The sequence below is a fragment of the Benincasa hispida genome, chromosome 5 (genome assembly GCF_027475165.1).
Source record: "Benincasa hispida cultivar pf3 chromosome 5, pf3_genome.v1.1, whole genome shotgun sequence".
Taxonomy (NCBI): Eukaryota; Viridiplantae; Streptophyta; class Magnoliopsida; order Cucurbitales; family Cucurbitaceae; genus Benincasa; species Benincasa hispida.
In genome coordinates this window covers 39,017,713-39,044,779 of record NC_143482.1, presented here as the reverse complement: position 1 = coordinate 39,044,779, position 27,067 = coordinate 39,017,713, and the positions used below count along the sequence as shown (strand labels likewise).

The following is a 27,067-nucleotide window of genomic DNA, read 5'->3' as shown; positions in this document are numbered from 1 at the left end:
TTTTATATATATATATATATATATATATGTTACTAATAATTTATTTCAAGCATATTTTATAATACTAAGTGGAGTAAAAATCCAGGTACGCACGAGAAAATAAATAAATAGGTTGCAAGATCTAGTAAACATGAAGTACAATCATATGATCGGTATGAAGGTGTGTTTCATGTAACGATCGGACGTCATAGTCTGAATGCCAAAGGAGGAAACGTTCAAATATTGAGGCTAAACAAGTTCGAGCGGTACTGTTCATGTAACAAGTGGCAAGCATTCGGCATTCCATGCTCGCATTTTATGGTTGTTTGCTCACATTTTAACATGAACTACGAAGACTTTATTAAGGACTACTATAAATTGTCAATATATGCTGAATGTTACTCTCCTCAATTTCAACCTGAACCACATGAAGATTACTGGATCACGCACCCTAATATGCCCGTCTTACATCCTGATCCATCGTTATTGAGAAAATCCGGTAGATCGAATAGTTCACGTTATCACAACGAGATGGATTGGATAGAACCAGTCACTCAACAACGATGTGGATTTTGTAATCAATTAGGCCATAATCGAAGGAAGTGTTCTTCGTTACTAAGACGGGCTTCAGATAGTTAGAGATTGAAAAATAAATATTTTTTTATTATAAATTCATTTTATTCTATATTCAATTTTTTTATAATAATTTATTGTATATTCAATTTTTTTATTATAATCTATAAAGTTATACATTATTCTTTTAATTGAGAAATAAATACTTCTTTTATCATGTATATTTAATTAAGTGTAGATACTTTTATTGTATATTCAATTTTTTTATTATAATTTATAAAGTTGTACATTATTCTTCTAATTAAGTTGTACATTATTCTTTTAATTAAGTTGTACATTATTTAATTAAGTTAATTAAATTGTACATTATTCTTCTAATTGAGAAATAAATATTTTTTTTTAATTGAGAAATAATTTTTTTTATTTCAGATCATGGCTTTAAACCCATGACCTGTTGATCCCGATGTTTTGTATGACCAATCCATTCATCGATCATCTGTTGTATGGCGAGATCGTACTACTGGAGAAATATCTTGCAGGCGTCGAGAGGCAGTTCTCTAGCGCACTATCCTACTCCACCCTCGAATACTACCGCTACTGCGCACATCTGGATTCTATGGGGTTGCCATATTGGGATTTATTCAGTTGAACTAGCATCTGATCACAGACTTGGTCGAAAGATGGAGGCTTGAGACGCATACATTTCATATGTCTGTTGGAGAGTGCACTATCACTCTACAAGATATAGAAGTGTTGTTGGGGTTACCTGTTGACGATGAGCCGGTCGCCGGAGTGATGTACGATGACTGGTCATAAGTTTGTCAACTGTACCTCGATGTGACCCCACCTGCCGACAAAATTAATGGATCGAGGTTAAGTTTGATATGGTTAAGAACACAATTTCGTGAGCTCATAGATGATGCAGACGAGGAAACCGTCATAAGATATGCGCGAGCATATATACTACAAATGATGGGTGGAAGTCTGTTTTCCAACAAATCAAGTCATTTTGTTTACTTGATGTTCTTGCCACTATTAGCTAACCTCTATGATGCGGGGCAGTATTCGTTGGGTGGAGCATGTTTGCCATGGTTGTATAGACAACTATGCAAAGCAACAGAACCTGAGGTTCGAGAGATAGCTAGGCCTCTCATACTTTTGCAACTATGGGCTTGGGAGCGATTTCCACCAATGGCTCCACAGCTACAACATGTTAATGACACTCAGTTAGCTGGACGAGCCTACGGTTCTCGGTATGTTGTTTTAATTCAATTTAATTTTTATATCATTAATCTAGTTAATTTAGATTCTAAATCATCAATTTAAAAATTTAGGTGGAGAGACAAATTTTGTGTGACTAGGACAGCCACACATGTAGTCAGCTAGTACAGATACATATTTGATCTGTTTCAACCTGATTAAGTACATTACACTGAACCTAATTGATTATTTTATACACATTTTTATTGTATTTGTCTTTAATATTCTCCAATATAATATTTTTTGTTTCAGGTTATTTGGGAGCCGTACAAAATTATTATGCATACTTTGCCCAATTTTTGTACGAATGGTCAAAACATATGGCGGACGATGAGTCCTCTCATATGTTTTCACATTGGTGAGTGGCATCTTCCTGACAAGGTGATGAGACAATTCGGTTTTTAGTAGGATGTCCCATCGCCTTGTAATACTAAACCCCTACTGCATGATATTGACTTAAGGACTGGAGATTGGTCCGAAAAAGTTGCACATTTGGTAGTGCGATAGCACTATCGTGCAAGGTTTATTGCAGTGAGGGTTTCTATTGGATAGTTTGACAGGGATGTCACTCAAGAATATATTCATTGGTATAATAATATTACAAGGTGCTACGTCACTCGTCCGGGAGCAGCTGTGGGTCATTTGGTAAATGAATGAATATTATCTAATTATTTTTAATTTAAATTTATTTTAAATATTATCTAATTGTTTTATAATTCACAGAGATCGAACAACAGTAGACTCTGTGATGTTACGAATGATCCAAACCAGGTTCTTGCTATATGTAGTGACAACCAAAGCTATATGGATGAGATACATTATATGTACGATATACCTATTGTTTCTCCACCAGCTCCTAAACGTAGAGGACCTGTTCGGGAAGAGGATGAGTTTGATGAGATTGCCTATAATGTGGAAGAGTTGTCTCCTGTGATGCAGACGCAGAGTCAAACTGATTATGTTAATCTGATGATGATGATGCCAGCATTTGGTTCAGGACATTGTGACTCAGAGGTTTGTTTTTCGTCTTCATACGTGCATGGACATGGTCGGGGTCGTGGAGAGCATAATGAATATTTATATTATGAAGCGCCTGCAGAGGTACCAGAGCAACATCAAGAAGAACCCGAGCAACCTCAAGTTCGAAGGCAACGACGACAACCAGCTCGAAATCGACGACGTCCGCCTTGTGGGACACATTGACTTTTGTAATTATTTTTATATAAATGAGATATTTTAATTTACACTTTTTTTTATTTTTATGAGATATTATTTTTTTTAATTTATTCTTTTTAGAGTTTAAATAAAATAATAAAATATTTTTAGAAATTGTTTTTATAAAATAGAAAATTAAAAAAAAAAGGTCAAATGTCTAAATTATTAAAAAGAAAAAAAAATCTAAAGGTTGAGGGTTCAAAATTCGACCTAGACCTATTAAAATTCAAAGTTTGAACCCTCGACCTATTAAAAAAAACAACAATATTTTTCTAAATAGTTTCAAAAGTACAAAATTTTTCTAAAAAAAAAAATTTAAAACTACAATATATTTTTAATTTTCATGGGTGTACAGGCTCTAACTATTTTGGAAAAGGGAGATTTTAGAGAGAAAAGAGGAGAAGGATAGGGGATTTTCTCAGAATTTTTCTATATCTATGTCTTGATCTCATGTGTTTTTCTACGTGAAAAACAAGAAGATGAAGAACATTTATTCCACACTCACGCGTCTCAAGAGAAAAGAGTGGAGGGAGTTACAACTCCCTCCCAAAAAATGATTTTAAAAAAATTAATTAATTAAATTTATTTATTTATTTTAATAAATCATTTAATATATATTTATATGATAACTACCTTATCATATAATATATATTAAACTATATTTTATATCAAATATAACACATAACATATAGTTTCTATATTATATCAAATACAATATAACTTATAGTTTCAATTCTCTCACCAATGGTATTTAATATAAATCTCATTTATATTAAATTTAATTATATGAATCAAATTCATATAATTAATATTTGAATCATATTCAAATATTTATTTCCTCTCAAATAAACTTTATATTATAATATATCAAATACATTATAGTAATTATATCATATATAATTAGATTATATTAGTTATATCACATATAATTAATTCCCTCAATTAATCTGGACAATTCAAATTAATCCAAAAATTGATTCTCATTAATTCCCATTAAGCTAGAGAGGGGACCTCATGGACCTATAGCTTGAAGCTCCAACAGTACGTGAATAATTAATTAAACTCATTTAATTAAATTATTCACCATCCGTTAACTGTCTGACACTCCACTAAAGATCGACAACTACACTTTTTGCACTATAAATATATTTCTTTGTCCATTGGATATAACCAATGAACAGTACGATGACCCTTCACAAATTTGCTCGTAAGTACACTTGGGTCAAAATTACCGTTTTGCCCCTGTAGTTACATCTAACTCCTTAGGTACCACTGATCCCTCTAATAAACAACAAGTCATAGTCCAACTATGACCAAACTCCTCTCGAGCCAGGAGAGACTGTGGCGCCACATTGTTTAAGCCCCGGAATCAACCCTTAAGGGAGCAATTTATCTACTTACCCCGATATTAGGGAATGAGTGAATTCTTTCTTGTGTAACTGTGTTCCCAACTCCTCAATTAGACGAATCCCTAAAATGGTAGGCATATGGAGTCTGCGATTTGGCCACCCTCACCCACAAAAATCAAATGACTGCCTTCATAGGCAGGAGTTCATAATTCACTCTGGATTTAGGTTATGTTACTTATGGTCATCCTGATGAAATGTAAGTCTCTATTATGAACGGTGTTATATAATAAGACTAGTCATTTCATGGTCTGATCTTATACAAACTTCTTTGTATAGAATACCTCCACTCACATGTCTCTACATGAATGATCAGGATCAGATCACTTGTAGTACTTTACAACAATTGTAACATCTACAAAGCGGGCAGTACTCGCAGTATAACCAAGATAAGGTATCCAACCTTATCCATCTACTACAGACCATTTAGGTTACCACTTAAATATGATCTACATGTATGTCTCTACATACATGTTTAAGCTACAAAATAACCTTGGATGTTCGTTTATTGGTTTGTGGGTTAATGCTACTAAATGTAAAAAAAAAAAAAAAATCACATATTTTATTAGATAAATAAAATGTTTGTACAATACAATTACAAACTATAGAACTCTACGAGATTTAAGGCATCAACCCCAACAGTTTAAGTAATAACATAAATGGTATATGGTATATGGATAAGGTTGGGTACCTTATTCTGGTAACTCACTTTGTAATTGTACAATAGTTGTAAAGGGTTACAAATTATTTGATCCTAATCGTTCATGTGGAGACATGTTAGTGGAGGTATCCTATACAAAGAGTTTGTATAAGACCGGACCGCCAAATGATTAGTCTTTCTTTATAACGCCGTTACTTGAAAAGAATTACATTTCACTAGGATGATCATATGTAACTTGACTTTAATCCTGAATGAGTTGTGAACTCCTACCTATGAGGGTAATCCTTTTATTTGTATGGGTGAGAATGACCAAATTCGCCAACTCAATATGCTTACCATTTTGGGAATTTGTCTGAGTGGGGAGTTGGGAACACAGCTACACAAGATGGAATTCACTCCTTCTCGTCTTAAGGGAAAGTAGATGAATTGTTTTCTTAAGGACTGATTCTGGGTCTTGAACAATGAGGCACGTCATCCTCTCACTTTCTAGAAAGGGGTTTAGCTTATAGCTAGACTATAACTAATTGTTCATTAGAGGGATCAGTGGTACTTGAGGAGTTAAATGTAACTACAAAGGTAAAATGGTAATTTGACCTAGCTGTAATTACGAGCAATTTGTGAAGGGTCAACTTACAATTGATTGGTTATATTCATGGACAAAGAAATATATCTATAGTACGAAGAGTGCAGTTGTTAGTCTTTAATGAAGTGATCGATAGTTAATGAATATTGATTAATTAAGAGTTTAATTAATTAATATTGTACTATTAAAGTTTCTAATCTGCAGGTTCATTAGATCTCTTTGCTAGCTCATTAAGGATAAAACAAGAAATAAATAGTTTTGAAAAATTTTGAATTTTTCAAATTATTTTAGGAAAATTTTATATTAATGTGATTATTATAAAGTATACTATATATTGATACGTTATAATACATAGTTAATTTGAATGTAATTTATAATTAATACTATATATAAGGAAATAAATATAATGTATATTGATACATTACAGTTAGTTATATGTTTTATAATTAATAGGAAAGATAAATATTTGAATGAGATTCAAATTGATAAAAAGTATATTGATATATTATAATATATAGTTAGTTATAAATATGATTTATAATTAACACTATATAATATATGAGAGTGATACATTTGAATAAAATTCAAACATTAATCATATGAATGTGATTCTTATAAATACTGTAGTTAAAATTAATATGAATAAAATTCATATTAAAATTATAGGTCATGTGAAATGATGTCATTTGATTAAATGAAATTAAATATATGATATTTAATTATAGATTAATTAATGGTTAATTAATGTTATTAATTTAATCATATTATATTAAATGAGATTTAATATATATATTGATCTAATCGACAGTCTTTTTTATTAAATGGTTATGAATTTAAAAAGATATATACGTGATACAAAATCTACTACTTAATTTCATTCAAATACTATAACTATCTCACGATAAAGTTGGTAAAAATCTCACGAGTCGGGTCCCCACCTGATCAGGGCGGGAATACCCTCCCTATTCCCGCCTCGTCCCCGACCAGAGACCCGATTAGAATTCTGTTTGACCCCATCCTCAGTCAAATCAGGTATATATAAAATATAATTATATATATACCCTAAAAATATATTATTTATAAATATTTATATAATTATAAATAATTAATATACATTTTTTTTTAAAAAAAAAAAAAAAAACAACAGGAATGGGTCTCCGCGAGGACCCATTTCCCCCAACGAGGATAGGGAAATAACCCTCGCGAGGACGGGGATGGGGAATCCCCCCACCCCGCCCTGGCCCCGTTGTCAACCTTATCTCATAGTCTCATCTTATAATACTTCAAGTGCTAATGAAATTATTTTAGTGAAATTTAGTTGTCTCATTTCTCTTTGATCAATCAAAATCTCTTCATAAACTGTACAAGCTTCTTCCAAAGTATATGGCTTTCTGGATGCAGATGATGATATCTATATATATGGATCTTATATCAAGAAACACTGGGTTCTCTTTCGGGTAGGCCCTGAAAGGAGAAGGGATGCTGGAATGCCAACAGACCTCTATTATTGAATTTACCCGACCCGATAGCACCCCATTTTTTAGCAACTAAGAGATCCATTTGAGGAACACGGGGACTAGTTCAAATAATGAGTCATTTTGTGAGGCCCATTACTTCAATTGAGATAATGAGAAATCATTTCGCCTTTTTAGTTGAAACTTTAGGCGGTTCGCAAAAAAAGATAGTGAAAAAAAATTATTCCTAGAATGGAGACTAAGAGGAATATATAAACCAATGCTTCCATACCTGTTTAGTTGGGATCTTTTTACGAATAAAAAAAGACCATGACAAGAGTCAAAGAAATGAAAAGTCAACAATTCGAATCAAGATTTATTTGTTATCCTATCTATGTCAAATCAAAAAAAAAAAGGAAAAAAGGAACAAAGCAATCTTGTATCAAACTAGACTCTTTTTGTAGTTGGATCTCCAAGTTTTTGGAATGCCCCGAATTCTACTTGAGCATCCAAATCTAGGTCAATCCCAGCAAAGACATCTCTGAACAAAGTTCTAGCATCATGCCAAATGTGTTCGAAGAAGAAGAGCAAAGCAAACAAAGGATACCCAAAAGTAAACCAACCCTTTGGACTACTACGAAAAACCCGATCGGATTTCAAAGTAGCACGATCTAATTCAAATATTTCACCCAATTGAACACCTCTAGCATATTTTTTTCACAGTAGCAGGACCACTATAACTCACTCAACAGTTACACTAACCTGTTCAGCATTATACTTCGATTCTTCTCTTTGAAAAGGAACATTGGCTCTAACAATTTCGTCTCTGTCTACCAAAACAACTGGAAATATTTCAAAAAAGGTTGGCATACAATGTACAAAAAGTTTGCGCCCTTCTTTATCTCTAAATTAGGGTGTCCTCACCATCCAATAGCTATTCCATCCTTGTTGTCCATGGAATTCGCTCTGATTTAATCCACCTTTTGCGGGATTATTCCCCATATAATCATAAAAAGCTAATTTTTCAAGAATTTTAGACCAAGCTTCTGATAAACTTTGATTTTCGGCTAACCTGGCACTAATTCTTCGATATATTTCTTGCTGGAAGTATCCCTGACCCATTGATAAAGATTGGGCCCAAATAATTCAATCGAAGTAGTTGTTGAACCATACCACATAGTTCTATATATATATATATATATACATATACATATACATATATATGTATACATCTCCCTCATTCACCAATCTCACGGGAAACTCTCAAATGAGTGGTTAAGTATTTTTTGTTTTTTGTAAAATGTTACAGAGAAGAAACACATAGGACTCTCAACATTTTCTCTTATGTTTCTCTATACATTCCCTTCCATCTCCCAAAACAAAGGATCCCACAATCTTTCTTCCTTGCCGGAGAATAGCAAGGAAGTCTTCTTGGTGGTGTCGATTGTTCGTGATCAGTGTTGTCAATGGAATGTCTCGTACAAGGGAGATCATGTTCGAGGTTGTTCGTGACTTGGAAAGGAAACATCCAAAAGAAAGTCTTCAAGGGTAAGCTTCATATTGATCACTTCTCCTTCTTAGAAGTATTCTTAGATAGAATTGTTTATCTTGTACATTTATGTTCTTCTCCGTATTTTATGTTTACAAATTGGAAACCAAATGAACAACATTCACACGCTTCCGCAAAGGAATTCTATTCCTTTATATATCACCTTTGCAGTACACAAACTCAATTAATTTGTCTCAAAGCGTCGACAACCTCATTATGATGCTACTCTTTCCTTGTTATGCTTTCTCAAGAATTCACTAGGGCAACGAATTTTTCTTCAAGCTTCATCTAACTTCTCCCTTCGAGCATTTTCAAATGCAAATTGAGGGTCATGTCCCGATGCTAGAAAATCCATCACTAGTTTTTGTATATTTCTTGGAGATAATTTAGTAAGTTGGAAAGCTAAAAAGTGGCTCATTGTGTCTTGGTCTTCCGCAAAGGCCGAATATAGAGCTTTTGCAGCAATAACAATTGAGCTTCTATGGCTTGGACAGTTATTAAAAGAGTTATATGTTGATGTTCCTTCTCCTTCATTGATTTTTTGTGATAATGATGTGCTATCCATATAGCAACTAATCCAATATTTCATGAATCGAACAAAACATACCAAACTAGACTGTCATTTTATCCAGGACGTTGTTCAAAATGTTATCAGATTGATGCCGATCAAATCTCATTTGCAACTAGTTATTGTGTTCACTAAAGCAGTTATTGTTCCTTTCTTACGTTCCTGAATGTCCAAGATCTGAATCATAGATATATCTCCTCCATCTTGAGGGGGAGTTTTAGGAGTTATTTTGTTGAGTTTGTTATAGTTTGTTATTTGGTTGTATCCATTGACTATATATATGTCATTTGTCAAATAATAAAGTATGCAAGTTTTATTTAGATTTTACTTACTAAAAAGAACAAAAATAAAATAAATAAAATTAAAAAGGGAAAAAATAAGAATAACAAAAAAAAAATGAAACGCGAAGAAGACAGAGATAGGAAAGGAATTTTAGAGAGAATGTTGAATAGGCTTGTAAAAAGGTATCTTTTTCTTTACTAATTTAATATAAGCTTGTTTTGCAAATCACAGCCTCTTTATATTTTATAAACATATTATAAGAATCCAAGGCGTGGCTTTCTCCATGCAAAAGTCTGCACACCATTATCTGTTTATAAACATAATTTTATGCAGTTTCGACCCCTAAGCTTTCTACTTTATAGCAAAAATACCCTTTTAACTTCTAAAAATAGTTCAAAAATATCATTGTGATTAGTTTAAAACTCGATGTTCTATTTCAAAAATACTTTTGAATTTTCAAAAATACTCTTATTATCAATATATGAACACAAACTATTAGTACTCAGATTCAAATATTCCTAAACTTTAAAAAGTTGCATTAATACTCTTAGTCTTACAAGAAAAAAAAAGTTTAAAAATGCTCCAATCTACTATCTATAATGAAAATAAATCTAATCCATTATAATCAAGGTCTAAATCTAAGATGTTATGTGATGTTAAAGAGCTAGGAAGACGATACAAAATTTTAAAACAAATCCAAGTGTAGGATATGAGAAAGGTAATCAACGGCCACGATGATAGGGTGACGAATGTAAAAAGAATAGTTTATGTGCAAAAATTTAGAGCTTGGTTGATAGGAAATTTAAAAACAAAATTCAATAACAAGGAGTTGAAAGGAAATAGAATTGTATTTAGATAGGTGCTTCCTGACAAGTTCAAAAATTAGATTCTAATTTAAATAATTGTATTAAAAAGGGTTCGATAGAAGCAGAGTTGTATTTAATTGTATTTAGTGTGTTTAACCAAAATTAGATGATTTGGGCAAAAACGGATGAGAATGAGCTAGACAAGATGGGAGTGGCTTATGTGACCAGATGGAAATGGTTTAAAGACGAGTCCTTGACCAAAGAAATTCACCGAGCTTTTCAAGGAAATTTTTCTAGTACTACGAGAATACTATACTCTCTCGCTATTTATACTATAAAAATTTGTCTTCGTAAAAATTTATCGACCTAACATTAATGTCAGTAGATCTCACTTTATTTTTAAAAGTGTGTCACACAATAACTTACAATGATATAGAAAATTGTGCATACTATCGTAGTACAGTAAATTTTCTCGACTCGGATCTTCGAGAAGGTATCCTCACACTTGCCATTATGTTAGTTTGACACATTGTATTTGTATAAAAAGAGAAATTGCCTTCATTTCACCGTACAGTTTCAAGCCTTCCAAACTATTGCTTTTTTTTTTCTTTTTATCAAAGTGATGGGGGAAGGCATGGTGATGCACATTTTGATAGAGAAGTTCAAAGATGAAATCACAGAGGAATAGATGGACCAACTCATCAAAATCTCGTCAATCTCATTGAACCTATGAAGACTTTTCAGTGGTAATTTTGTTTTTTTTTTTTCCCTACTCGACTTGGTTATGCTCATGGTCGGAAATTTCGAGATTTTGATAAGGAGAATTTCATTTTTACCCATTTCGATGAAATTTGGAGAAAATTTTGGTTTTTGTATAAATTAGCTATGTTAGTTCGGTTCAAGCTTTTCAATTTTATGGTTCTAATTACTTTCATCGATTTCATTTTTAGATCATTCATTCATGATCGAGAAAACCCTTGTTTTGGTCTCAAATCGGTTTGATCATTGATTGGCGTAAAATTTTTTAAACCTAGATGGTAGTTTAGTAATATTATCTTTACAAAGTAAGTTGTCTCAATCGTAATCTGATTACGTTTGCAAAATGTCTAAGTAAACGTGATAAAAAAAATATAATTGCGTTTGTAATTAAGGTTCATTATGATTTGATACATCAATGGAAACTCATTATGATTACACCTGTTTTGATTACGAAATAATAAATATTACCTAAGCATTCGTTTGGGATTGTTGTAGTTTTTAAAATAATTGCTGACAACTGTACTTTTAGAATATCAGCTGTGAAATGAAGTAAATTAGTGTTTGGTAAATTTAAGCTTGAAACTTGAAAAAGTAGGTATTAGTGTCTAGTAAATAAATACTAGGTTTAAATACTACTTTAGTCTCTATACTTTTGGTTTTGGTTCATTTTGGTTCTTATACTTTCATATTATTCATTTTGGTCCTACACTTTTAACTTTGGTTCATTTTGGTTCATATACTTTAGAAATATTCATTTCAGTCCTTGTACTTTTAACTTTAATTCATTTTGGTCTTTTCACTCTTAAAAAGTTGTCATATTGGTCCCTTCATTTTTACTTTTAAAGGATAAAAATTGTCAGTTTTTAAAAGATCAATGACCAAAATGAACCAAAGTTGAAAGCACAATGACTAAAATAAACATTTTTTTAAAAAATAGAGATCAAAATGAACCAAAATTAAAAGTATAGGACCAAAATTAATATTTTGAAAGTAGAGAGACCAAAATGAACAAATACAATGACAAAAGTAGTAATTAAACCTAAGGCCTCGTTTAGTAATCATTTTGTTATTTGTTTTTATTTTTAAAAACTAAGTTTATGGATACTACTTTCACTTCTAAATTTCTTTTGTTATCTACTTTTCACTAATGGTTAAAAAACCCAAACCAACTTTTGAGAATTAAAAAAAAAACAAAACAAAACAAAAAAAAAAAGAAGAAGTAGTTTTCAAAAGACTGTTTTTGTTTTTGAAATTTGGCTAAGAATTCAACCATTGTATTAAAGAAATATACAAATCATTGTAAAAAAATGTTGATGAAATATACTTAACTTTAAAAAACAAAGACCAAAAATCAAATTTTACCAAATGGGAAATAATCTAGTTTGAGTTAGAATGGTTAAAATATGTCTATTACTAAAACTTTTATTTTTTCATAATATATAAGTTTAAATAATTGTTTAGAAAGATGTATTTTATTTACTCTAAATTCATTTTTAAATATTAAGAGAAATAATTTTATTAAAAAAAACAGAAGATAAGATTTGATTAGGTGAAAAAGAAATAAATTTATGAAATAAATCTTAATTTTAAACAATAAAACTCAAAATTGAAAATTAGTTTAAGACCGTTCCTGACTTTAGAAGAATTCAAAAGCTAGTAGGAAAAATGATTTTAAAATAGACGTGAAATGAACATATTTTTAAGGGCTAGTTGCATAGAATTAAGCCCAAAATAATAGAATATGTAGTACAAGGATAAAATAATTGCATATATAGATCAAAAAATAGTAAAAGACTAAAAAACTCATACCTAGCCACCATTTTTTTCGCTTCTTCCCGGTTTTCTCAAATTAAAAGCTATCACTGATAGCAGCTATCAGTGATGACCACTGATAGGTTCTATCAGCTGCTATCGTTGATAGCTTCTATCAATTGCTATCGATGATAGTTGCAATCAGCAATAGCTTTCAATTTTAGAAAAATTAATACAATCTTGAAATATTAACTTTTAATTTGCTATCAATTATTATTAGCTATCATTGATTCACTTTCATCAATTGGAATCAACGTTGAAATATTACTACTTAAGGCTATCAGTGGCTATCAATGATAGATTTATAAATAGTGATCAACTTTGAAAGAAAACCAACAACTTTGATTACCATAGTAGTTATCACTAATAATCTTTTATCACTGATAGCAGCTATTAGTCATTATCACTGATAGACTTTCATCAATTAGAATCAACCTTGAAATATTAACACTTAAGGCTATTAATGACAAATTTCTATAACTGGTTATCACCTTTAAAAGAAACTCGATATATAGATATCACTTAAGTTTTATCACCGATATCACTAACATCACTCATATTGTGGTTATCAGTGATAGCTTCTTTCACTGATAACATCATTAATAAGATGCTATCAACGATCTCACTAATATCATGCTATCAGTGATAGAGCAGTGATAGTTCTCTATCACTGATAACGTGCTATCAATGGTAGCTTCTATCACCGATAACGTGTTATCAGATAACTTCTATCATCGATAACATGCTATTAGTATTAGCTCCTATCATTGGTAACATGCTATTAGTAGTAGCTTCTATCAATCATAACCACTGAACACCTTTTTGCCCCTTTCTTGTCCTTTCCAAACATGTATAAGTCTCTTTTCTTTTCGATGATAGCTTCTATCACTAATAAACATTCTATTAGTGATAACTTCTAGGCATTACACTTATATTTTAGTTCGATATTCAACTTTATTAATTAAATTCACTAAGCTGACTATCAATGATAGATTTCTACAAGTGGCTATTAACTACGAAAATATAATCAAAGATTAAGCTATCAATGATAGAAAATATTAGTGGCTATCACTGATAGACTTTCATTTGTTATTTATATTTATTATTTATTATAATAATCAAACTTGATGATTGGGTTGTTGGTGTTAAGTCACTTATGAATTGAATACTTTCAAGTCATGCGTATGGAACTCAGCCTCATAATTCTTGTGAAAAAAATGGGAAGAAGAAAAAATTCAAATAAAGGAAAGAAAAATTTTAAAAATAAGAGAGAGAAGAAAAAAACTGAAGAAAAAAAAAAGAAAATTAAATAGAAAAAAGGAAACAAAAACTGGAAAAATGAAAGAAAAACTAAAAAGGAAAAAGAAAGAGAAAGAGAAGAAGTAAAAAATCGGAGAAAGATAAGAAAATAAAATAATAAAAAATATAAGGGAAGAAGCAAAAATCGGAGAAATAGAAGAAAATAAAAATTAAAAAAAAGGAATAAGTAAGAGCTGAAGAAAGAAAATAAAAAAAAGAATAATAAAAAACTGAAGAAAGAAAAGAAAAGAAAAAAAAAGAAGGAAATGAAAGAAAATAAAAAAATAAAAGAAAGAAGCAAAAATTGGATAAATGAAAGAATAAAAAAAATTAAAAAAAAAAAAAAAAAAGAGAAGAAGCAAAAATTAAGAAAGAAAATCAAATGAAAAAATTAAAATAGGGAGGGAAGAAGCAAAAATCAAATAAGAGAAATAAAATAAAAAGGCTAAAAAAAGTTGTACAACAAAATAAAACAAGGGAGGGCGAAATTGAAAATTAAAAAAAAAAAAAATCAAAGATTGACTATTCAACTCATCCATATTTGCAAATATTTTAAAAATGTAATATATTTTTAGATTTTTTTCTCTTATTCTACTGTGCATTACAAATATTTTATTTTTAAAAGTGATTTTAATAGATTTAATCCCAATCTATTTTACCAAACACAAAAGAACAATTATGATTTACTTTTATTCACTTTTATCTTTTTCTACAGCAATCCAAAACTGTTGTCTTACTTAAAGAAATGATGATTAAAAACGGTAAATCATAGTCTAATTAAGTTACAGTCAAAGTTTCATCAACTAAATATAACAATTTTCATAAAATTCTTCAAGATTTACATCGATATTAATATTTCCATAAATCGACCAAACTTCGACGATTCAACTGTTCTAACATATTCCGATTTCATTTTTATTTGGCACTCAAGTATAAAAAGCATAACATATTATTGTAAGTAGAGCCAAATGGAAGGTGGAAAATAGCAATTCTGTATTTGAAAAACTTCAAACCTTCACTGAAGAGAGTGACAAGGAAAATAAACGACTAGCAAAAGTCATTTCAAAGCTCCATTCGATAAAATTGAAATTATAGATTAAGAAGAAAATATGAAAGAACACACGTTGAAATCCGCATCTTATATGAATTGGCTTGTGGGATGTGCGTGACAAACACAGGCTATGTCCTCGCTTGAAGTATCATATTGTAAAGCTATAGATGCCTCATGAATCAACTCCCTTGCATTTGGGCCCCGATCACAACTAGTTTTTTAGAACTTTCTAATATTTGGAAAGTGCAATTGGAAATTACGAGAAAAATATGTGCAGATTTAATACCTTTTTTTCAAAGTTAACTTGCAAGGGTTCGATTTTTCTAAGAATTCTTTTCCTAACCCACAAAAAGTCAAGCACGTATTGACGCATTTAATTTAATTAAGTTTTTTTTTTTTTACAATATATAAGATAACTCAGACATCTAACCTCAAAGTTAATAACACAAATTTATTATGACAGTTGAGCCGCGTCGACAATTTAATAGAGTTAGACAAAATGAAATACCAAAAACTAATAGACATTTTTCTTTAAAAAAAACTATTTAAGCAATGAACATGATTAAACAAAAAAAAAAAAAAAAAAAACTTTAATTTAATTTTACACCCTTAACTGCAACTTAAACATCGTTCAAATTGATTTTCAATCGTTAAAGGAATCATTTTGAAAATGACAAATGACTTTTAAAATGGTAAAAATGATTTTAACTATTTCAAAATCAATCTTAACTTGTTGTGAGCAAAGGATTAAGCTACTGATGCTCGCAAAGAAAGAAACAAACTTGACCAAATGAAATTGAACCTTCAATGGACTAAGAGACAGAAATAGAATGAAAAGAAAAAAAAAAATGGTGACAAAACTGAATGATCAGATGAGAACTAGTATGAGCTGAGATTGTCACAAATGACATATCAAAAACATTCAGACAAATTGTTAATATGTAACAGCAGCAGCCCAATTCATAGATCCTTGGCAATGAAACCATGATTCCTAAGATCTAAGAGCTTAAAGTTTTAAGCTCAGCAGGTGATAATGATGGTATTGACTATATGACAAATCTCTAAGCAATTATAGGATCAAAATAAAGGAATTTGCATTTACAAAAACGAAAACTTATGAAACACAAACACTTCACCGATATTTCTAGATACTTTCCATATACGTATCTAACACACAATTTGACGTATATTTCTATGCATACTTTTTTTTAAAGAAAAAAGACAAACAACTCATCTAATCTTTCCCAATCTAAAACTAGGCAACCTATTTAAAAAGTTCACTACTCGAGTCCAAAACTAAAAGAAAAAAAATAAATAAAAGGACCAAACCCTAGAATCATCTAATCTCCATCTTCACATTTGAGTCCCCACAAAGTCCACCAAAATATAAACCATTTGGATATCTTCAATAATTCAATGAAGAAGTTCTTCGTTTATCTTCATACTTCTCCCTCTAATTTTCTTCTTCTTCTTTGTAATATGAGTCACTTTTCTATTGCATTTTATTAACTATTGTACTTCAACATCTTAGATGTTGCTTTTTTTATATTGTATTTCAGTGTTTGTATTCTATTTTGTGCTATTGTTATTAACTTGTATGCTAAATTTATCTATATCCTAGATTTTTTTAAGAAAAAAAAAATATATCTTTAACATTTTTTAAAAATATATATATATATATATATATATATATATATATATATATATAATGACGTATTCTTAGACGTATCTGTATCTTAGTTTTTAAGAAATTAACAAATCGTCGTATCCGATCGTATCTGTATCGTATAATCGTATATATATCTGTGCTTCATAAACGAACACTATGCACATGTGGAATGCACAAAGTTGGAAGGTTAGACTTGTTGTTTGTAACAATGGAGGATGAGCAGATGAGTCTCACGTCCTGCAAGAGAGGCACAACCAAGAAGGCTAATCAAATTAATCTATACGCCATAGAAGTTTCAATCTACCACGTTAAAACTAATATTATACACAAAGCAAAAGTATGCATGCGTCTACTGGCTTTAACTTCAAAACTTTGGAGGTCAATTGGTATATAAGGCCCTTGCATGCAGGTAACAAAAGGCTGTGAAAGTTTAGGCTGCAAATGTGTGGAATTAAAAGATCACTTTTTTTTTCTTTTTCTTGGGGTAAGGAGTGTCTGTGCAGACCCGCTTGCATACACCTCAACTAATCTCATGGGAGAATCTGTACTACAACATTTAAGTGTCAAGAAAACTCATAAGTTAAATCCTAAGTAGATGAGTTCTTTGTTAAACCTATGACCCTTATTGACCGCTAGTTCAGCCCATGATGATTAGAGGTTGAAATTGAATCACTACAACCCCCATTTGATATCCATTTGACTTCTTGCTTTTAGATTCTGAAAATTATGCTCGTCTCTAACTAATTTTCTTACTATGGTTTTCATCTTTATATAGAACACCATTTAAATTCTTTGTCGAATTCTGAAAACAAAAAAGTTTTTTAAAAACTATTTTTTTTAACTATCAAAATTTGACTTGGTTTTTTAATACATAAGTAAAAAGTGAATAACAAAACAGAGAAATTCATTGGTCAAAGTAGTATATTTATAAACTTAATTTTTAAATTTTCAAAAAAATGCAAAAAAAAAAAAACAAAACAAAAAATGAAATTGTTATCAAATGAAGCCTACATATAAGCAATTTTTCTTTCGAAGTCTCCGTGCATGGTTAGATAATATGAAAGAAATTAAAACAAGGAAGAATGAGCTAACCTAGACAAGATAATTAGGTTAACACCATTGAACTTGATGCTTCACTAGTTAGCGTAAACGGGCAGTGAGGAGAAACATCAATAATGGGATAAGAAAGACGACATCAATAATGGGATAAGAAAGACGACATCAATAATGGGATAAGAAAGACGACATCAATAATGGGACAAGAAAGACGGCAAACTAAGGGATGAAAACTTATTGCTTTCACTAAAATGAAACCTTCAGTGACAGCTACTTGGTCGAGTGTAAAAGGGAAAGCACAAGAGCGCAGAAAATTAAAATAAAAACAATGGATCACAAGATGAGACAAGTAAGTCTTGAAACGTACTCTGATAACTCATTCATCTGTTAGTGTTGCTGTTGTTTCTCCAAAAAGAGAGACGAGGAAGTTGTGAAATTAGAGACTCCACAACCCTTCCAGGGCCTGTTTTATGTGTTGAATCTTTTCCATCAACTTGAAGATCAGCATCCTTCCAAAACTTTATCACATGAAGACTCTCTTCTTCAGTTGATCTCTGCACAATGATTCTACTAGCATAGCCCTTTTCTCTCATTTGAAGGCATATCTGAGAGGGATTATTCGCTGTAAGAGTAACCATGTACAGCCAGCCCTTTTCAGACAAAAGAACATCTGCAACTGGCAATATCCTATCGATGACACTTCGGCCATTTTCCCCTCCCGCCCAAGCAGAGGCAATTCCATCCCGACCCACTTCATCCTCTGGCGTTGGAACGTAGGGTGGATTCACAACCAACACATCAACTGATCCAGCCAGTCGCTGCTCCAAACCAGATGCAATGTCAGTGGATACCAACTCTGCATGAACCCCATGTGCTTCTAGAGTCTCCTGGGTGACTCTGATTGCATGCGGATTGATATCTGTAGCAATATAATGGGTTCCAGAAGCTTCCTTTCCCAGAATAAGAGCAAGAGATGTTATAACATAGCCACTACCACAGCCAACTTCCAAGCACAATGTTGGATGATGATTTAACAATTTCACTCGGTCAGCTAAAAGTGCATCAACTAAAGCAAACGAATCATCACACGGTTCATAAACCTCACGATGAGAACTCACTAGGTGAATTTGTGCAATTCTGAAAGAGGACATGTGCCGGACCTGTCATGAAAATATGAATAATAAGAGATGAGTGATTTTCTACATATACGTATGTGTGTGTGTATTATAAGAAACAATTGTAACCAAAAGAAAACACCGCAGCAAGTCAAACCCAAATCCAAGCAAGGGAGATAGCTGAGTGCACTCTCTCTATAACAAGGAAAGTATCTAAGAGTGAAATGTGCGAAGGAAACACAAAGCAAGATTAAAAGATAATAATAATGAAGAAGAAAGAAAGAAAAAACCCTCTCTATGTCCAGTATTTTCAAAGCGCAATGCACACCTCAAGAAGACAAAGTCTCTTGATCACCTGAAGGGGAGAGGCAACCAGGTGCAATAATAAATGAATGAACAACGTTCTAACATGGAGAAGGATGGGGGATGGGAATCAATATCAGAAGGGACTCCACTGATTAATAGGAAGCGGTTGGTGGTGGCGGGATGAAACAATCTTTTATATAAGAACCATTGAATTTTTTTTCTTAAAAAACCCAACCACAACTTCTGAGTGCACAACTCTCAGTAGTTCTTTCCTCAGATGGTTCCCAGACAATCTCCAAGCAATTCGTTCACGGTATAATAATATGTTCCTACAAGGCGGGATCAGAACCTTCACTTCCATCAACAATGGGACCCCGATTTCTCATTTTTATAAGAACATGAGAAAAGAGACAGGTAAAACAAGTCAAGAAGTAAAACGGAAGCAAAATTAACGAGAACAAATCACCATAAAAGACCCCTCAATTCAATTTTCTTCGAAACCATCAAGCAAATCAAACAACTCGATTCGGATTCCGACATGAGTAAAAAGCGACAGCCACATAATTGTGCACAAACACGTTTCGTTACGAAACAAATTAGTGGAATTAAGCGATTAAACCCAAAATCAATCAGAATGGAAAGAAAGCAATTGAAATCAAAAGAAAGTAAAAGAAACGGATACAATACCAGGAAAGGAGAACGGAGGGTCGAGAAAACTCCTACGAGAAAATGGGGAAACCAACTGGAAGGCTGAAGAAAGTGATTAATGGCGGACGACAGAAAGTTGCAGAAGATTGAGGAAGATTGAGAGTTGGGCCGGCAGAAGAATGCAGCGAATCATGTGGCGGAGGTAAATGAGGGGCGGCGTGGCAGTGCAGTTGCGATAAAGAGACACATATAATGGCACCGACGTGTGGTTGGGCCACCCGGCGGCTGCGGCTGCGGCAAAAAGGGTGCCGGCGGCGAACTGGTGGAGATGGGAAGAAAGAGAATGGGGAAAGAGAATTTTTGGGGCTGTGGAGAGAGATAGGAAAAGGAACGGGTTAGGTTAAGTTAACTTAGGTGCTGATGGGACAGCCCACGTGGCAAGTATTTATTGGGTTAGATTTTTATTCATTTTATAATAGATAAATCCTAAGACTATAATAACCACTCTAATAAATACTATTTCAAACTCTCAATTACTAATATTTGCTATCGTTTTTACTATTTTAAATTTATTCTTTTTTAATTTTTTGTTATCCTTCCTAAACTAAAATAATTTACAGCTCAAACACATATGATTATAATTCAAACTAAAATAATTTATATCCAAACACAAACCATTATAACTCAACTATAATAACTTAGTATTATAATAACCAAGTCCATGCCTAGAGCTTCTTAATATTTTATCTAAACTAAAGTCTGTTACATCGACATTTCTTTGGCTCTTTTTTTGTTTTTTTCCTAAAACATTGTGAGCGTCGTCTTGCAGAAGAAACCCAAAGATACTTCATCTTTAATTTTCTTATTTTCATCTTTCTTTGGTTGGCTTCTTAGAAAAAAGACTTCTCGTTGGCACTTTCTCAAGTATTTTACCAGCGTTTAACCAGCGTACCTCAGTCCATGTTCATGTGGGTTCATTTTTGTTTCTCATTCTTGGACTGAGACGATTTGTCTTCTCATCAGTTCGTCGTTGGTGGTCATATTTTTTTTCTCCTTTTGTCGATCATTAACGTCATCTAACTGCCTAAGCCTATCGCCTTGTGATTTCAGGTTTGAGTTCACTATTATATTTTTATTCTTTTATTTTATAGTAGAAAAAATGATCAAAATGAGTTTTTTATATTGAATTGTGTTGCATTGCTGTAGATTTTTCTTTATTTAATTTTTAATGTTTTTATTGATTTGTTATGAATTCATATTATGATTGTTGTGATTTGAACATCATTTTTTGAAGCCATGGAGAACATAAGAGATACAAACATACCTACCTGGAAGATGATGCTCTCTCTAAAATTAATACTAATTTTGATGAAGTTCATTTGGGGAAAAACATAGAGCCTACTATTAGTACTAAATTTGAGTCGATAGTTGGAATGAAGTTTAGTTCTATTGATGAAGCATATCAATTTTATGTCAATTATGGAGGAATATTAGTTTCAATGTAAGGAAAAGATATCACAAAAAAAAAATGGAGATATTTCTAAAGTTGTTTTTTGTTGCTCAAAAGAAGGGTTTCGTCGAGTAGACAACCAAAGAGAAAGTGTTTCATATGCTCGACTAATATCAAGAACGAGATGTAAAGCTAATATAGCTTGCTTGCTTGGATTGAATGGTAAATACAGTTGGGTTTTATGTCATAAAATTCGTGGTTTGTAAACAATTAACATATTCTATTTTACAATTAAGTTGTTATTGAGGTTTATTCAGTAATGATGTTATTGGATATGTGAATTGCATTTAAGAACCCTAAATCCAATAAACTAAGAACCATTTGCTATAGCATGAATATTTGAACTATATGTGAAGACATAAAAGTGGATCAAGTTCGAATAATAGCCAAAACGGTCTATAGTATAGGAATAAGGTTGGGTACCTTATTTTAAGGACACTATGGATGTAGCACACTTTGTATTTGATACAAACGATATGATCTTGAATCGTTCATGTGAAGACATGTGAGTGAGGGTGTCCTATGTAATGAGTTTGCATATGATCGGATTGCGAAATAGTCACTTTTACTTTATAACGTCATTTTCTGTTAAGCCTGACTGTTTCAATATGATGACCTAGGTAACTCGATCTTAATCTTGAACTAACTATGAAATCCTATTTATTCAGAATTTTCCTTTAAACTGCATGGGTGAGAGTGGTCCGAGTTCATAGACTCAATAAGCCTATCATTTTAGGGATAAGACCAGGTAGATAGCTGAGGATATTGTCCTGCAAGATGGAATTCACTCCTACCTGATTTTAGGGATAGTAGATAGGTTGTTCTCTTAAGTGATGACTCTGGATCTCGAACAAGGGGTCTCACCCTCTCATTAACTCGAGAAGGACTCGGTTCGGTAGTTGAACCACAAACCAATTGTTTATTAGAAGGTCGGTGGGACTTAAGAAACAATATGTAATTACAGGGGGCAAAGCGTCGACCCAGCTGTAATTATGAACAACCTATGAATGATTAACTTACTAATCATGGTTATATCGAGTGGACGGAAGTATATTGTAAAACCCGAGTTTTAATTACCTCACTTAATTATGTTTAAGGATAAGAAAATGAAGAGGGAAACGTTTAAGTATGAGAAACTTGGTTATCGGGTGCTTAATAAGATAGCCTTGCAAAAAGAAAGTTTGCCTAAGTATTGGTCGTGAAAAATGGTGGTTGAGCATCGAGTAAGCACAAGACAGGCATCAAGAAAATGCCATCAAGCATCAAGTATGTGCGATCGAGGAAGGATCGTGATCGAGTATGTGCAATCGAGGAAGGATCGTGCATCGCGTATGTGTGTTAGAGGAAGGATCGTACGTCGAGCAAGCCATCGAGCATCAAGTATCCCATCAAGCATCGAGTTTTTCCATCAAGTATTTTCCGGGATAACATTGGAATTTTCATCGAGTATTTACCAAATTACCATCGAGTTTTCCTTCGAGTATCAGGTTTTGCACGAAACGTTCAGTTTTAAACCCTAAGTAATCTGGACAGTTGGCTTAATCTTAGCCCTTAATCTCCGCTAGTGGGTGAGGTGGCTTAAGGAGATTTCATGCAGATGGCTGGGCGGTGGTATAAAAAAGAAAGAGGGAACTTCAAGAGCTCATTTTAGACATTCCTTTGGGCAAATTAAGCGATTTTGGTACCGTTGGAAAGCTCTGAGAGTCTAATTTCTGCAGCTGAGTCACTGGAAGAAATTCTCGTTGAAAGTAGGCCAGAGAAGGAAGGAAGTAGCTATGGGTTTCGTTTTTGGGCGAATCCGAGCCGTCGACGAAGAAATCAAGATCTAGGACGAACCACTTAAAATTTCAAGCTGGAAATTTAAGGCAACATTGATCACGTTTATAAGTAAGTTTGTAGAAGTAACTTTTGCAATATAAGGTTTGGGGTTTGAGTTACATATTTTGGAAGTTAAACTTAGAAAGTGTTGAACAAGCAAGCAGCTTCGCGGTTTAGGGCCATTGGTAAAGATTTAATGCTCCAAATCAAACCACGAAGAGTTTTACGCTTAAATTTTGAGGTAACGTTGTTAACACAATTCTAAACATGTTTGAAATAGGAATTTTCTTAAAATGAGTTCTGGATTTCGAGTTATTGAAATTAGAAAGTGAATCTAGAATTTGTTGGGTGAACAGGCAACTACTTGCTAAACGTAGGTTCGACACCCCAAAAATCCTACTAAGTATTAGGTGTGGCCGTTAGACATGAGGCAACAAGCTTAAGTTTAAGCCCTTTTAAATTCAACTAAGTACTTGACGCCCTAAGGTAAGTTACAAAGAATTGAAAGCGAAAGGAATAAATGTGAGATTAATTCTGAAAGTGAGTCTAAAAGGGAAACCATGGCTAGTAATTAAAGTATATTGATATGTTCACAGGGTTGACATTAGTAAGAGAAGCTCGTCAATCTTAAAAGGGTTTCTCAAAGATTGTGAGTGACTCTAATGTTTACAAATGTTTATGAATGATTTAGCAAGTCATACTTTAATGAAAGTTACTTATTGATAGCTGATGCATGTTGTTATGCGATGAAATAATGGTAAGGAATGCAATGGTGGACAATGCGTTGTGCATGCAAGTTTTCTCAGCAAGATCCAAGTATAAATCCTACTGAGTTGTCTGGTAAGTCCAGGGTCGAACTCAGGGACTAAGGAAAACAGTATGCAATGGTAATTTTTAAATCACTTTGCGGTACAAATAAATCAAGGGTTTGGTTGATGTGTTGTTGCAGTATAAAGTGTATGTAGCGAAGTTGAGAAAAGAGTTAATATTACAAAAGATGCGATGAATATGCGGAGGAACGGGTTGAGAAGGGGTTTAGCTAACACTTCCTAGAATTGCGTTCATGTTATGTAATCATGCTATACACATACAACAGCAAATCATCTCTCAATGCAAATGCTACGGCTTCTAGTTTTATAACGCATGCGATATATACGATGATGTCTATAGGACTTACATCTAAGCCTCTATTCTTGTCTATGTGATGACGAATGACACACACATATACAAGGCGACCACATACTACCATAACCTATCTCTAGGGTGCATGCGATGCAAGTTGGCAAACAGAGCTTATCTCTAAGTCTCTATCTCTTGCTTATGAAGATCTAATCTTGCTCTCTCGAGTCTAGATTCTAACCTAGCTCTCTCAAGTCTTAGGTTCTTTCTTTAGAATCTCTCTTGAGTAACTCTAAAAGGTGTTGGGCGTGACATAAGACAAGATGATCGCATGCAGTGAAGATCCTAGGTCATGTTAGCTAAGTACTTCTCAACCCATTCGATAGTTTTAGCTACTCATGCGTATTTTAAAGAGAGTGAACAAATGTAGAAAAGAAAGTTCCATTCTATATATATATATATATATATATATATATATATAATCGAAGTACAGAATGACAATGCCTGGTAGCAATTTCTTGCTTCCCAAGGCTTTTACACTATTCTTCTCTATTTTACTCAAAAGATATTCTTACTCTCGCAAGAGTTGGTCCTCTCTCTGTTTTTACACGCTCCCTGGCACTCTCTCGAGCTGACTAGGATGATCGTCCGGCGTCTTTTCCCTTCTCTCGCTTCCGCCTTTAAGTATAAGGAAACTAAGAACAAGGCTAACTATCGTCTATATGGTGAACTCTAAAAACTGGGTGAACTCTAAAACTCGGCGAACTCTTGAACAAATGTGGCCTTCAGTATTTATAGAGCTTTAGGGTGAAAAGCTTATTCTCTCTTATGATTGCACTGATGGGATGACATTAATTCTTTGTCTGATGCGCCGAATAATTGCCACTGAAAAGTTGAGTGTACTTGCTACAGTATGTCATTAACGGCTTGTCAACTTAATTCAAAATCAACCGTCATCAGCTTTCTATTCCATCATGATTTATTAAGCTTTAACCCAGATGCGCCCAACTTGATGCGCCGGCTCTATGGTGGCCACCTTCTTTAGTAGATTTTCGCAAGCGAAAATGATCGCATAGCCTTGCGATCACAATCTCTTAATGTGCTCGGATGTTAATTTCTTCGGATCACATTTCTACCCTGCGCCAATGCATTTTCTGCACAAAATACAAAAGTTAGTTGTTTTAATGCGATGGACGCATGCGATCGCAATGTTGTGAACTTAATGCTTTTGGACGCAATATTGTATATTTTTACCATCGCAATCCTACATTGTTTTATAGTAATAACGTGCATTTCTGCCCATTATCAATAGCCAACCTCAAATGTTTTCCAAACTATTTACTTTACTGATGTTTACGAATGCTTGATAGATTAATAACTTATAAAGTGTGGATAGGTATGGTATAGGCATGATATTCTTAAGTGATTAATGTCTAGTGCTTATGAAGTATGTTGCCCTAGACAAAACCTGAATGGTTAGCACAGACTATTAGGGAAAGCTAAGTCTATAAGACAAAGCTACGTGTGACGTTTATGTGAAGGACTCCTGGTAAAGTATGTTTAGCTCAATAACTTGAAGTGGTAATCGAGCTTAGAGACGGTTGGCGATAGGATCCTAGCTTCGTATACGTAGGGCTAGTGAGACTGGAAAGGTGATGGACAGAGGAGCCACATCCCAGGAGATGAACTCAAGTTTCAGTAAAACTTTTTAATGAAGAATGTTATGCGTTGAATTGGTTCCGCATTGACAAGAACTATGAAAAATGATAAACCATGCGATAAAACAAGTACATACTTGAGGAAAAAATGCCAAGGTGATATGTTAGCTTTATTTTCAATTAAGTATCTATGTCGAAACATGCGTTTTAAAGACTAAAGCTAAGTTTCTACAAATGCTAAGCTAAAAGCTATGTTTTGAAAGATTCATGATATGTGTGATTTTAAAGCATGATATGTTTTTAGTAAGCTAGATACTGATTCACAAAATGTTATTATGTTTTATGCTTCAAGTTTTATGGAAGTTGTTTGATGAGTTACAGTTAAAGACATAAGTAATAGTCAGAAGTGACACACCTTGACTAAGGTTATAATGAAAGTTGGGTCGGAGGGTCCCTCTCCCAACCAAGTTTTAGTTCAGTGAGTTTTATTAATGACTATTTTAGATATGGCTATATTTACTTAATAAGTCACAAGTCTGAAACTCAAAGTTCAAAGAATTCAAGACCGAAACAAAAAAACTTATTAAGTAAAAAAATTAAAACACTTCGATCAGATCGAGGTGGTGAGTATATGGATTTATAATTTCAGAACTATTTGGTAGATCATGAAATTCAATCCTAACTCACAGCATCTAGGACACCACAACAAAACGGTGTTGCAGAAAGGAGAAACCAAACTTTGTTAAACATGGTTCGATCAATGATGAGTTTTGCTCAGTTACCTCAATCCGTTTGGGGGTATGCAATATAGAATCCGATATATACTCTGAACATGGTTTCCTCAAAAAGTATTTCTAAAACACCGTATGAGTTGTGGAAATGACTAAAGGTAGTTTACATTACTTTCGAGT

At 32.8% G+C, this 27,067-nt stretch overlaps 1 protein-coding gene and 1 pseudogene across 1 annotated transcript; one reads left to right on the top strand and one right to left on the bottom strand.

The window, feature by feature from the left end:
- The first annotated feature begins 984 nt into the window (after positions 1-984).
- On the top strand, positions 985-7,188 carry LOC150036125 (serine/threonine-protein phosphatase 7 long form homolog; annotated as a pseudogene).
- A 9,809-nt stretch (positions 7,189-16,997) lies between these two features.
- LOC150036124 (uncharacterized) lies at positions 16,998-20,431 on the bottom strand. The gene is made up of 3 exons (XM_090313658.1): positions 20,091-20,431; positions 18,350-19,142; positions 16,998-17,163 (listed from the first exon to the last, which is right to left on the bottom strand). Exon 2 carries the CDS (start codon positions 19,131-19,133, stop codon positions 18,363-18,365), a length of 771 nt encoding a protein of 256 aa, XP_090169784.1. The 5' UTR covers positions 19,134-19,142; positions 20,091-20,431; the 3' UTR covers positions 16,998-17,163; positions 18,350-18,362.
- Positions 20,432-27,067: the final 6,636 nt, after the last annotated feature.

Bases quoted from the DNA above. Each gene is read 5' to 3' on its own strand.
- LOC150036124 (XM_090313658.1), bottom strand. From the start codon at position 19,133: ATGTCCTCTTTCAGAATTGCACAAATTCACCTAGTGAGTTCTCATCGT.